General features: G+C 47.3%; 5 protein-coding genes and 2 non-coding genes across 7 annotated transcripts; 4 read left to right on the top strand and 3 right to left on the bottom strand.

The window, feature by feature from the left end:
* Nucleotides 1-477: 477 nt before the first annotated feature.
* BO79DRAFT_t158 lies at nucleotides 478-551 on the top strand. Its single transcript has one exon. It is a non-coding gene; the product is annotated as a tRNA-Ile (tRNA).
* Nucleotides 552-1953: 1402 nt separating this feature from the next.
* On the bottom strand, nucleotides 1954-2027 carry BO79DRAFT_t154. The gene has a single exon. It is a non-coding gene; the product is annotated as a tRNA-Ile (tRNA).
* Nucleotides 2028-2509: 482 nt separating this feature from the next.
* On the bottom strand, nucleotides 2510-3856 carry BO79DRAFT_268748 (uncharacterized protein; the record flags this gene model as incomplete). The annotated part of the gene is made up of 5 exons (XM_025687136.1): nucleotides 2510-2637; nucleotides 2689-3255; nucleotides 3319-3567; nucleotides 3621-3654; nucleotides 3710-3856. The coding sequence occupies 5 exons, from the start codon at nucleotides 3854-3856 to the stop codon at nucleotides 2510-2512; spliced, it is 1125 nt and encodes a 374-aa protein (XP_025538469.1).
* An 836-nt stretch (nucleotides 3857-4692) lies between these two features.
* On the bottom strand, nucleotides 4693-5323 carry BO79DRAFT_229542 (CENP-S family protein; the record flags this gene model as incomplete). The annotated part of the gene is made up of 4 exons (XM_025684046.1): nucleotides 4693-4810; nucleotides 4954-4987; nucleotides 5109-5232; nucleotides 5291-5323. 4 exons carry the CDS (start codon nucleotides 5321-5323, stop codon nucleotides 4693-4695), a joined length of 309 nt encoding a protein of 102 aa, XP_025538468.1.
* Nucleotides 5324-5623: 300 nt separating this feature from the next.
* BO79DRAFT_209695 (uncharacterized protein) lies at nucleotides 5624-6573 on the top strand. Its single transcript, XM_025682649.1, has one exon. It carries the CDS (start codon nucleotides 5877-5879, stop codon nucleotides 6432-6434), a length of 558 nt encoding a protein of 185 aa, XP_025538467.1. The 5' UTR covers nucleotides 5624-5876; the 3' UTR covers nucleotides 6435-6573.
* Nucleotides 6574-8059: 1486 nt separating this feature from the next.
* BO79DRAFT_288352 (fungal specific transcription factor domain-containing protein) lies at nucleotides 8060-10222 on the top strand (the record flags this gene model as incomplete). The annotated part of the gene is made up of 4 exons (XM_025688672.1): nucleotides 8060-8961; nucleotides 9010-9411; nucleotides 9463-9707; nucleotides 9762-10222. 4 exons carry the CDS (start codon nucleotides 8060-8062, stop codon nucleotides 10220-10222), a joined length of 2010 nt encoding a protein of 669 aa, XP_025538466.1.
* Nucleotides 10223-10679: 457 nt separating this feature from the next.
* On the top strand, nucleotides 10680-12570 carry BO79DRAFT_268744 (pentachlorophenol 4-monooxygenase; the record flags this gene model as incomplete). The annotated part of the gene is made up of 4 exons (XM_025687135.1): nucleotides 10680-10788; nucleotides 10860-11259; nucleotides 11324-11674; nucleotides 11724-12570. Coding segments are annotated over 4 exons (1707 nt in total), but the record flags the coding sequence as incomplete, so codon positions are not given.
* Between the last annotated feature and the right edge of the window lie 246 nt (nucleotides 12571-12816).

Genomic DNA, 12816 nt, shown 5'->3' with positions numbered 1-12816 from the left:
ACGGTGTAACATATCATGTAGAGAATGAGCTCGGCGCAGCTAGAGCACGGGAGCTTGTCTGACCATCAACAGTTAGAATGTGAAATAGGACTACCACTGACCATCAACCAAGTCTAGTTGTAGATGAATAACATACACCTGACCCTAGCTACTAGCTAGGAGTCAGACTGACGCTCCAATCTTATAGAAAAGTGCGGAGAATGAACTTTAAGAGAGTATTGGTAGCCGGTGACCAGTGGTCTAGACATTCAGTACTCGATGTTGACTATTAATGGAATTAGTGTGACTTTAGTATGCGTCCATCTGTGTGTTTTGGATACGCTTGGCTTGTAAATGAGCAACCTGCTTCTTCCATTGACAAGGAAGGTGAGTGATTACTATATTAACTGTTGTCTTATTCTATCAGACGCAGCTTTGGGAATGTTAGTCAACTCCTTGGGTTATGTAGTGCTAACTTTCCCGCTCATTCAACAAGCGGGTCCCATAGCTCAGTTGGTTAGAGCGTGACGCTAATAACGTCAAAGTCGAGGGTTCGAGCCCCTCTGGGACCATATCTTTTTGCAAGTTTTTCATGTTGAACATGTGTCTGTCTCATCAGGTTATTCAATTGATTGACTTACTTACTACTAATTGACCAATTATTACAGGTAAAGCAATAAATTGATGTTCTTGGGGGTGTACCTGCGTGATGCTAACCCAGTCATGACTAACTACGAGTCAACATTCAGTCGATCGTACCTACATGTTATTGGCCACAATCGATATTATTCGATCTCTATGGGACCTAAAGGCATATACATATATATATAGCCCTTCTTTACACGGGAATATCAAGAGAAGAATCTAGCTTCTTGGTGGGTTGAGGATAAACCTCATTGGGTTGGGAACTTGAGACTTCGAATTCCATTTACAACCAGTTACTATACTAGTACATGGGATGGTAGTGTGGAACGTTCTACGATACTGCGAAACTGGCCAGCTCGTGTTCCTCAATTGCATGGCCTAGCAACTCATGCAGCCAGCCTAGCTTTGGACAACTGGCAGATAGAAATAAAACCAGTAGGCCTCGGTCTCCCACTCTGGGGCTAGAATGGGATTAAGGTGATGAGTGTTCGGCACCTTTGGAAATGTACCTTATCAACAGGTGTAATTGTTTTGGTCGTCTCATTAACGTAGACGGCAGGGGCAGCGAATTCTTCTCCTGACCTCATGGTAGTACATTTGTTCCATAGACAGTGTCTCCGTGCTCTATCTGTTCTCGGTGATGGTCTAGCCACTGAATGTAAATGCCCAGTATCCTCGGTCATACATTCAATACATGTCAATAGCAACCGAGGAATAAACACTAACCTCTGCCTCATGGGTTAGGACATTTATATCTGTACAATCCCTGTGTAGCATCATAGCGACTGCTGTCCTTACCGTCCATATTCCTGGGGCTGGCGATTGAATACTGTGATAGGCCATAGGAATGATCGTAAATGACAGTCTGTGGAAAGATGATCAAGCACTACTCACTTTCCAGCGACATCCTCCTCGTTGATATATTCCCCCCCAATCGGTAGTTCCTTTGAAATGTAGTGCGCTTATATACCCCGAAAGGCTTCATCAACACTCATACCAGCGGGTGGCCGGTACGAATGTTTGGATCTTTCTAACACATTCCTCAATCATCTCACACATTTTCTCTCTCACTCATAGATACAGTTCAGGCCTGCATTCAATAAAATCAAAGCCGCTCTCTGAACGACTGGAGAGTTTGTTATGATTGATCAGTGTCCTTTCATACCGCCGCCAGAATAATGAATAACCACAAATAGTTGTTTGGTATTTGTGCCCGGGGATGACGACGAACAGCATGATTCAGAAGCACAGTCTGAAGACGTTAGTTATGTATTGGGTGGGAAAAAAGAAAAAAAGAGAAAGTAAGATGTAATCAAAAATGCAAAAAGATGGTCCCAGAGGGGCTCGAACCCTCGACTTTGACGTTATTAGCGTCACGCTCTAACCAACTGAGCTATGGGACCCGCTTGTTGAAAAGGTCTCTTTGCATTGGCTAAATAAGCTAACGACAAAGTGGAGTCAACAATCTTGCGGATGGACGTGCCATCAGCTCGTTTCATCTCACAAAGCCCACGCTCACTATGGTGAGTGATCTAGATGGTTAAAGGTTATTCAACAGGTGACTTTGGCTAAAAATCGTTTATCATGGTAATAATTGGTAAAGAATCGTAGAGTATTGCCTAATATCGATGTTAGGCCTGGGCGGATGGCTCTGCGGTGGGCATGTGCACTAACGGTATATTTATCTGGCATCACTTCAAAGGTATTGGCGTACTCTAGTTGCTCAACTAGTTAAACTACGCTGATGAATATCGAGGCACCAACCGTACCATTCTACAATTCTACAGAAATACAAAGCAATAAGTCTTTAACAATACCTAAGGAATAGGATACAGGGATCATTAGGAAATGTTACATTAGGAATTATACGTGGTTTCAAAGTCTCTTAAGCCTGCACATCGACCAATATCTTGCAATGAGAGTCGCGATCGTCTACCAGGGCCTGGAAACCTTTCTCCACAACTTCATCAAGCTTGATTTTCGACGTAACCATCTTCTCGGGTTTCAATTGCCCTAGAAAGTTATTAGAAAAGCCAACGGGAACAAGTAAGAGACGAAACTCACCATAGCTAAGTGCTCGAATGACTTCCCGGAACGCACTCTCATCGTACAGTGCTGACCCCGTATAGTTGACTTCACTATACATCAATTCGTTGACTCGGATAGCTGGCCGCTTCTCCCACACAGCAATGTTTACTATCGTCCCATGTGTTCGACATGCAGCGATGGCTCCGTTTAAAGCCACCTCCACACCAGCCGTATCAAAAACAACATCCGCACCCACGCCGTCGGTCAACTCGCGTACTTTTGCGGCGACGTCTACCTCTCGCGGATCCAGGATATGTGTTGCACCGTAATTAGAAGCGAACCGCTTCCTATTCTCTGTCAACTCCGCAACCATGATGTTCTTCGCCCCCTGTAGTTCAAGCACCTGGATGATCCCAATACCGACAGGTCCGCCCCCGAGCACCAAGACGTTATCAATTGGCTTGAATGGAGATATGTTCACGGCGTGCCAGGCTACTGCCAACGGTTCGACCAGTGCTGCTGCTTCGAGGGATACATTGTCGGGAATTGTATAGAAATGTTCTGCGGGTGCTACGATGTATTTCGCCAATCCACCACCGTAGCCTACCAAATTGATTAGTATATAAGTCTGCATGTACACCGTATGTTGTAGGGATATGTACGTACCCGATAGCCCGATGAAACCGATCTTCTCGCAACAGTGTTCATAGCCCTGCTTGCATGGCGTGCATTCTCGATCGAAAATGGTCGGTCGCACAACCGCTCGTTGTCCCGGAGAGATATGGGTCACGCCTTCTCCGACTTCTTCGACGATTCCGCTGAACTCGTGACCGAGTGTTACTGGCAGGCTGGTTCCTGTGATTGCGTGTGGCTTTTCTGGAACTAGAACAGGGCCTCCGGAGTATTCATGGATATCTTTTGAGAGTAAGTCTGGGGGTCTTCGACACAGAAATCGATCGCGAACTTACCACTGCCACAGATCCCAACGAATGATGGTCGCATCTATGAGTAGATCTGTCAGCGCATGCATTGTAATTGTTATGTGCGTGAAGCGCACCTTCACCTGCCCTTTGCCGCATGTGGGTTCTTCAATTTCCTCAACCCTGATGTCGCCGCGACCGTGGAAGCGCGCTGCCTTCATGACAGGCGTGGTTTTAAGGGTTGTTCGATAAGTGTTGACAGAGTCGGTTGCAGTGTTCAACATTTTTGCGGACGAATTCTGATGTCCTCGACAATGGTGAAATATGTATATTCTGTAGTCATTCGATAGAAATATGATTACTAGCAGTGTATAGCCTGAGGGGATCCAAAGCTTCAATTATCCTATATATGAGAGCTAAATGGTATAAAGTAGATAAGGGCGAACAGTATCCTAGACGTTTTTATGACGTTGATCATGATCACCCGAGATCATAGATCTATCGTACTATAAGCTGCTCGTTTGAATTAGGTTTGACAGATCATGATGTATGGAGTGACCGTCGAGTTTGATTGGTTCATTTGCATCTCGTTCCTTTGACAACCATTACAACATCCATGATGTTGCATTCTCCTGCGCGACGCCATGCTATTGGCCTGCGTATAAAAATAGTGCTCCAGCTAGCAATTTGTGATTTGCTGGAATTGAGTGGCGCTAATTCAGGTTCAAGTATTTGCTGAGAAGTGGCTCAACTGCAAGCGGCCAAGAATCAGAAGGGCGTGGCTTGAGATGGCGTCTGGGGAGTGAAGCTCGATTCTTCACTTTGTGGGGTGCTAGGCAGTGGCGTCATATATCCGGCAATCCGACACATGACACTGAGTAATATCCAGTCCCGCAGCTGTCACACGAAACGGGGCAACCAGGTCGTTTTATCATTGGTGTCCAGCACTTGTCAGTCTAAAGCGATCAGCAGCACTGGGCGCAGGCTTCTAGAATAAAGGTAGCGGCAATTTTGAATGGTAGCGATGGGCAGCCGCCTTATCTGCTCCCGCTGCCACACTTTAGTCGCAAAGCTGCGTGAAGCTGCGTAAGGCTCAAACGCGGGGATTTATCCCGACCAGTCAAGCTTCTTCTTCACGCTGTTGCTCAACAAATGCTCGCAAAATAGACTCCAGTCCTTCGTTACGGCGTGCAAGTAGCATCACATCTGCGACATTGACTGTTGAGCGCCCGGCATGCCTAAATAGGAAATGCCGAGTGTTAGCCGGGAACCAAGGTCAAGCATATCCTTATCCAGATCGCCCCTGGGAGGTCACGACCACATCAAAACAAGGTAACCAGGCCCTGCTAATTGGTAATTTAGGCTTAGGGATCTGGCTTACTTAGCAAATGACTCCAGATCCTGGCTGACCGTCTCTGCTCATCATCCTTAGTCAGCTACAGGTTACAGTGATCGATACATGACGAAAGCCACCATGCAATGAGTGAACGGCACAAAGAATCGTCTGCGAATTGGTGGTGTACATATTGAACCTACCGATTTGGGCCCAGACCATTTCAGTCAAAGCTCCGATAAACTGAGGGGTGGCGTTGACACCAAGCTTGATGGTCTCTTCATCCACGATCTTTCCAATCGATAACCAGAGAGCAGATTTCAAGCGCTGCAAGACGATTTGTTACTGTGTGCCATATATGCTATGGATGATGTATAATACTTACCTCTTCAAGATTAACTTCTTCGTTCTGCTCCATTGTCTATCGAGGCTATCAGAAAAGCAAGAAGCTTGATATATGGCAAAATTGATAGACGTTGCGAAACAGGCTTTTATCCGTGGCGATAGGATGGGATCTATCGTTGATCGATCCAGCAGTCTTCGACGCGCGATGCTCGTGTCCCAGAAGACGCGTTGAGCGTACATACAAATCGAGATCAGTCGTGATTGGCTTCTCAACCCCTCCCGGAGAATCCATAACTCCGAACGCGGAATGACGCTAGACCCGAACGACCCATTTCCACATTCGGAATTCTTCTCTACTGTCCATTAAGTTCCACGCCTGTTCACCGAACCAGGGACTTCTCCTTACTCTTATCGCGTCAGTCTGTCAGGCAAAATAATTGCCCTGCAATCAATTCACCAGCCCCAATCCGCGAGTTGCCTCCTGGGCCCCCAAAACCCCACGACCAAGCTTCCCAACAAAACGTCCACTATCTTCCGGCCAAAGCCGGCGACTTCCCCTCTACGCAACCCAGCAACATTCGGACACACGGTCACTTCAGACCTGAAAACAAAACATATCATCCAAAATGGCAACCCGCGATCCCGGCGAAGTTGCCGCTGACGCTCTCAACGACTTTTTCGGTCAACTCTACAGCTTCTTTGAGACCATCTTTACCCGATTCTTCGGAAACCTCTATGCCTCCTTCGCCGATGTGAGCATCAACCGCTGGACGAAGGTCATTCTGTCTGTGATCGGCTACCTTCTCATCCGGCCATACATCGAGCGTTTCTTCAAGTTCATGCACGACCGAGACCGCAAGAAGCAGTTGGAGAAGGAAAAGGCCAAGAAGGATGGTAAGAAGGCGAAGATGTCAGCTAATGAGCTTCGTGGCGGCGCCGGAGCTGGTCGAGTCCTCGGAGAAGTGGAGAACACGGACGATGAGATTGAAGATGGAGAGGACTTCGCGACGGCGAGCGGCGTCCCTGAGTGGGGAAAGAACGCTCGGAAGAGGCAGAAGAAGTACATGAAGAACCTGGAGAAGGAGGCTGAGAGCCGGACACACAATCTCTCTGAGGAACAGCTTATGGAGCTACTGGATTGGAGTGAGTCGGAGGATGACAAGGCCGCTGGTAAGAAGGAGTAGGTCGTGTCTTTTGACCATATTCTTTTCTCTCCCTTGTATTCGATAATATGATTTTGGCTGGGAAACATATACTTTGGAGATTGTGGTCTTTCTGATGATGTACCATAAAGACGGGTGGTGTTATAATGTATGTAATAAGATAAAGCATCAAGGTGGCCTTTCTGCGCTGCCTCTTAATTTATGACGCAGATATTTTGGTTCTTGATGAATGACCGTAGAGTTGTAGTTGGCTATGATAGGGTCAATGTTATTTTCCTGGACTGGTCGAAATGTGTGACTTTGCCAAATGATCCAGTGACAGACGAAAGCGAGTGTAGCATCAGGCTCCCCATCAGCGTCCTGGCCCACAACCCGAACACAATGGTTATGCCGAAAAATAAATGCATAATCAACTTCTGACAATCCCGTTTGGACAGATAATCATGGAAAATACCTTTGTAACGCCGGTAGGGAGCGTCGATCAATGGGGTATTGATGTTAGAAGAAGCTGCTCTCGGCACAACGCATGATAACACCTGCCGATACAGCATCCGGTACGGTATCCGATACTGCTACCGATACACCTCCGATACAGTCGAATAACACCCCATGGGGTGAGATTCTTCCTTTTAGCTTCAATATGAGGGAAACTTCGGAAAATGAGAGTAATGAAGCTAGCCAAAGCCTAGCAAAGTGACCATCCATACATTATTAGCAAGAAATTGGGAAACAAAGTTCATAAAGCGAGGGTATTCTCTATGCCGTGACGTCGACGAATATCCTGAGTACGATGCTTCAAGCCATTGTTCCTTCGCCAAGCAATCTCCTCACTATGTATTAATCTCACTCTATTCCAATTGTTCCAGAGAATGTGTGAAGTAACTACAAATATAATTCCCGTAGCACTTTATGAATATATTTCAGGGACGACGAATGTTGAGAGAGGCGGTTCTTCTTCGCAAGGGCAGCGGTCACGCTACCCCGTCTGGAGGCGGTTCGCCCCGCTTATCTGGGGTATCCAGCGGGACATACTAGAACAAAGTCGTCCGACTCGCTTGCGTGTCACAACACTCAGCATCTTCTGCCTGTATAACTACAACAAATACACATTAGCTTAGCTCAGCGGTTTATACTTGTTCTCCATAGGTCTTGCCGACAGGGCACGCCGCGCTTCTATTTGCTTGCTCAAATACAGCATGGTACGTACGTACCTGCTTCTACACAAAGTGGAAGCATCGCTCTTCTAACTTAAGACTAGTCTCAGCAATACAGAAAAAGAAGGAAGATCGCGCTCGCCTGTCTACCATGTCGTACCCGAAAAATTCGCTGCGACGGCATTGAGCCCAGCTGTGGCCCATGCAAGCGACGAGAGACCTCGTGCTCTTATCCCGTGGAAAGTGTCAGGAAAGCTCAAGATAACCAGTAAGACTCTGCTGTGCGTATAATGGACAGAACCTCGAGCCAACTACTTCTTTAGGTATATACACCGGTTACACACCGTTGACCGAGCTGCGTCTGCAAGAGCCACCCACATTCCTACTTCTGGAAACCCACTTGCTTGGAGTGATCCCAGAGTTGAACAGAGTACATCAAATGGTGTCAGTCATCGACGTGATCTGAATAATGATACCACCGACTCTCAGAGCATGCCTTTGCAAGCACGCACAGAGGATGATCCTACTTCTTTCTCTCAAAATGCCCGCAATGACGGACACAATGCCTCTAATCTTAGAACAAGGCAAGCCTCGGGCTTCCGGAGTTCCAGAGGAAGCCAAAGCCGAATCACCGCAATGGGCATAACCCCCGACGGACACTTCGGCTTGTCAGAGAGCGAGGACGAGTTCTTTGGTGATTCATCGGTCGCGTCTTTTTTAAAACAGATCCAAGATTCTGCAACAAAAGAGCCTGAACCAGGGAGGTCGACATATCCGGTTCCGCGTGCGACTTTTGGCACGCCATCAATTTCAATACCCCCAGTGGCTGATAATAGTCTGAGTGTCAAAGCCTACGATCTACCACCACGACAACTGGCTGACTATCTTTTAAACTTCTATTTCGATAAAATCCACAGTCTGTATCCATATGTTCATAAACCAAACTTTCTTCGCGCTTATAGGCGCTTATGGACGCCAGATACGGAAACAGACACAGAAACCATCTCGTCCGGACTGGGCTTAGGAGATGCCTACGTGCCCCCGGCACTGTTTCATTGCGCATTGAACATAATATTTGCTCTTGGATGCCACTTTTCTAAATTAGATCATTCAGCACGGCAAGCTACAGCGGAGGAGTTCTTTCAGCGTTCGCAGCGACTATTGAATGTGATGTCACTTGACAAAGGTGATTTAGCCCTAGTACAAACCTTACTATTGACGTCGCAATACTTGCAAGGAGGCGAATCTCCATCAAGATGCTGGAATATAATCGGCCTTGCTTGCAGAATCGCACAATCTCTCGGAATGCATTCTCTTAAGGCCGATAGACCTAGGACACCGGCCCAAATACAGATGAGAAGGCGTGTCTGGCATGGATGTGTAATGCTTGATCTGTGAGTGCATCGGATTATGAACGTTCATATTACTGACAAAACCCCAAGTGCAAGTAGCATGATGCTGGGTCGTCCTCCCATGACTCATTCTTCCGCAGTACCTCTTCCAGAAGCTATCGATGATGAACTTCTCGATTCGACCACAGCAACCTGTCAATCACCAGCGGGCACGCTTTCAAAAGCTGAGTTCTATGTCAGAACTCTACAGTTATACAAGATACTCAGAAAGATACTATATGAGGTCTATGAGCCTTGGGAGGACAGGGGGTCTCCTGATCAGTCAGAACGGCCAAAGTCCGAGAATGAGTTAGCACAGACCTTGCTCAGTTTAGATGAGGAGCTTCTGGAATTTGAATCAAGTCTTCCAGCGTCTCTACAATGGCGTGATGCACAGCAGCCCGCTGATGTGGCTGGACCATTCCGTCGTGAAAGCAGCCTGTTGAAGGGAAGGTGAGTACTGCTGCGAATCGTTTGATGATACGTCACTGAACATTGCCCCAGATTTCTTCATCTGAGGATTTTGCTTCTTCGTCCTACATTTGTCAAATTCTGCCGTGACAATCTGCCGCCGCGTCAAGCGGGCGGCTACCCTCGACACCAACAAGTACCGTTGAAAAGCAGAATAGCCGTGGATTTCAGTATCAGCTGCTCGACGTCATGTGTCGAGACTGCGATCGAGCTGTCGCATCTTATGAATGAAATTTCGACGACTGAACTGGCAAGTGTGTGGTGGTACAATGTCTTTTGTATGTGCTCCCCATGACGAGTATGAAGCGGCGGCCACTGAATAAAATCCCTAGATGCTTTTACGGCTGGCGTTGTTCTTATACTGGCACAGGCATCCCCTGTTATGACGTCTAGATTTTCCCACCCAGTCCTGGGCAATGCTTGGAAGAGCTGCTGTGACTGTTTAGAAAACATGAGCTCGTACAGCAACACCGCAAGAAATTGCGCCGCCAATCTGCGGAAGAGTCTATCTGAAGTGCTTGACGACCAGGGACACGAAATTACTGTGCATACCGAGAAGCCTGCGCCTCAAAATATAGACCGACAATTGGGTCAAGATGTTGTTTCATCGAAAGCACCGAAATTCTTTTACAGTCTCGCTGGATCAGAGATTAGCGATGGTGCCTGCCAAGGCGCTATGGATACTCAATTCTCTGAGGCATTGGACTCTCTCTGGAGTGGAGATGATGTGAATAGCTCCCTGATGGAGATGCTATGGGATGACCTTTGGTTGGCAGCGCCATCATTCTTCTGAAATTCGCCAGATCATGATGAAATTCAGCCTATTGAAAAGTGAATAGAAAATAGCAAAGAAGAGAGAGCCACCTGGCCAACATACAGGACTTCCTAGGAACTCGACATCTATGGCCTAGTTTATTACCATGATGGAAAACAATCTATTCCCATCTGCCAGGGAATCACTTGTCGGATAAACCATGGAACATGGTCTAGAGTTATAAAGTTACATGGTCCTTCATTTAGAAAACGCCGATCTCCAAGGCGATCTTGCATAAACCCCGCACATGACAAGGCCATGTGTGAGGGGTTTGAAACGCTTTCCCTGTGCAACACTTAGCTGACACTATACACTTTTAGGAATCCGCACAGTCAGTGCCCGAGTTCAAAGTAACCTACTCTGCCACGAGCGCATTGCTTATATCCATTGACGTCCCCTTTTCCTCTTGTCACATACTACTGGAACATTTCTAGCGTCCATGACCGAGACCAGGAAAACAGACGTGTTCATTAGCGGTGGCGGGCCTACTGGCTTGCTTACTGCGTATGCACTTGCTAGACAGGGTGTGAACACCTTACTCGTTGGTAGAAACTCCAATTTCTTCCCTCTTCTGGATTTTCCCAAGAGACTAAGCCTCGTTATTTTCTCCGCACAGAGCAACATGACAAAGCTGAACAAGCCATGTATGGTCGCGCAACAACTCTCCATCCGCGCACGCTTGAGTTGCTGGACCAATTGGGCGTATTAGATGATCTGAACCAAATCGGTTACGTGGCCCGCGATAGTGTGACTTACAGGGATGGCAAGCGGGTGACAGCCCGAGGCTGGGAAATTATGTACCAGCATATGCGTGGCACGTTCCTGGACTACTGTCTGAATATTCGTCAGAAGTACTCGGAAGGGGTGATACAAGATGCATATGTAGCGCTTGGAGGCGAGCCGTACATCGGATGGAGACTAGATGGCTTCGACGTCGAGGAGGCTTGTGATGACAATTATAAAGTCGTCTCAAATGTAACGGAGGTTAGCTCTGGTAGGAGTTTGACGGTGAGAAGGTATGTGGGCAGTCCGCTATTTTGCAGTTGGTTTGAAGAGACTCATGCTGATATTGCTTGTTAGTAAATTCATCGTTGGCGCGGATGGCAGTCACTCACTTGTGAGACGCCTCGCTGGCATTTCATTTGAAGGCGATCACACAAATTTCAGATGGGTACGAATCGATGGGCGCTTCAAGACTGATATGCCCGATGCTGATATTGGCTTCGCTTCCATCGAATCCAAAAGCCACGGGAATGTGCTATGGGTTCAGTTAGATCATGGCGTGAAGCGGATCGGATTTGCCATGACACAAGAATTGCTCGCTAAATACGGGGATAAGCTTACACTTGAGGATGCGAAGGTGGAAGCTGTCAAGTCCATGGAACCTTTTTCATTGGAATTTGAAACCATTGACTGGTGGACTCTATATGGGTAGGTCTTTATTCCAAGTCCCCAGGTTCCTTTCTAACTCCCACCACAGGATCAACCAGCGCGCAGCAGAGTGCTTTTATAACAACGACCGAGTGTTACTAGCAGGAGACGCCTGTCATACACACTCATCTGGTACAGCACAGGGCATGAACACGGGCGTTCATGATGCAGTGAACCTAGCCTGGAAGCTCGGCGGCATCGTGAAAGGTTGGTATAGTATCGATGTGCTTCGCAGTTATGATACAGAGCGGCGTGCTGTAGCGCAATATCTAGTCAACCTTGACAAGGATTTCTCGGCTACCATCTCAGGGACCGTCCCTAACAGGTACAAGGATCTATCATTAAGCTCGAATGAGCTATTTGCCAAGGTCTTCGATGATACAATTGATTTTTGTATCGGATTAGGAGTTCACTATGACAAGAGTGTCATCAACAAGCCTTCCTTGGCGACAGCGATGTCAGCGGGCTGGAGAGCTCCAGATGCTTTGGTATATGCTCCTGGATCACGACTACCGATTCGATTGCTCCACCTGATGCCGAACGTTGGTGCTTGGACAATTCTTCTCCTGGCTGGAAATCCCGAGAAGACTAAGCAAAAGCTCTCCCATGCTGTGGAGACATTGAAACAGCTTAGCAAGTGCCTTCCTCGCAGCATGGTTCGGTCTATAACTGTGGTTGCTCAGAGAGCTGCTGGAGGAGACCAAAGGTTCAGTATTCCGACAATCGGTCGACTTTACTATGACCCAGAGGGCTCGGCCCATGCTGCCTATACGGTGGCTGATAGCAACGGTGCAGTCATCAGTATTCGACCTGATGGGATCCTAGGGTATGCAACGCAACTTGACGAGGCGAGCAGTGTTCGAGAATATTTTGCCGGCTTCGTTACCACCCTCTGAGGATGCATTAATAATATGCTGAGCTCTTCAAGTTTGATTGCAACTTGTGGCATGGCGTGGTCAATGACTTGGCTGCTATTTCAGTGACATCTTCTCAAGATATAAAAGTTGCAGGTGTAATCCCCATAAAACCTGGCACAATATGAGTAGTGGAGACGAATGATATAGTTTGGTTTCGGGTGCTGTATGGTAATATTACCGAAGCCGAAACATACCTCTATGAGCGACCTCAAGTGGAACCTTTAG

Source organism: Aspergillus costaricaensis, assembly GCF_003184835.1.
Source record: "Aspergillus costaricaensis CBS 115574 unplaced genomic scaffold BO79scaffold_20, whole genome shotgun sequence".
NCBI classification, from domain to species: domain Eukaryota; kingdom Fungi; phylum Ascomycota; class Eurotiomycetes; order Eurotiales; family Aspergillaceae; genus Aspergillus; species Aspergillus costaricensis.
This window is presented reverse-complemented; position numbering and strand designations above follow the sequence as displayed.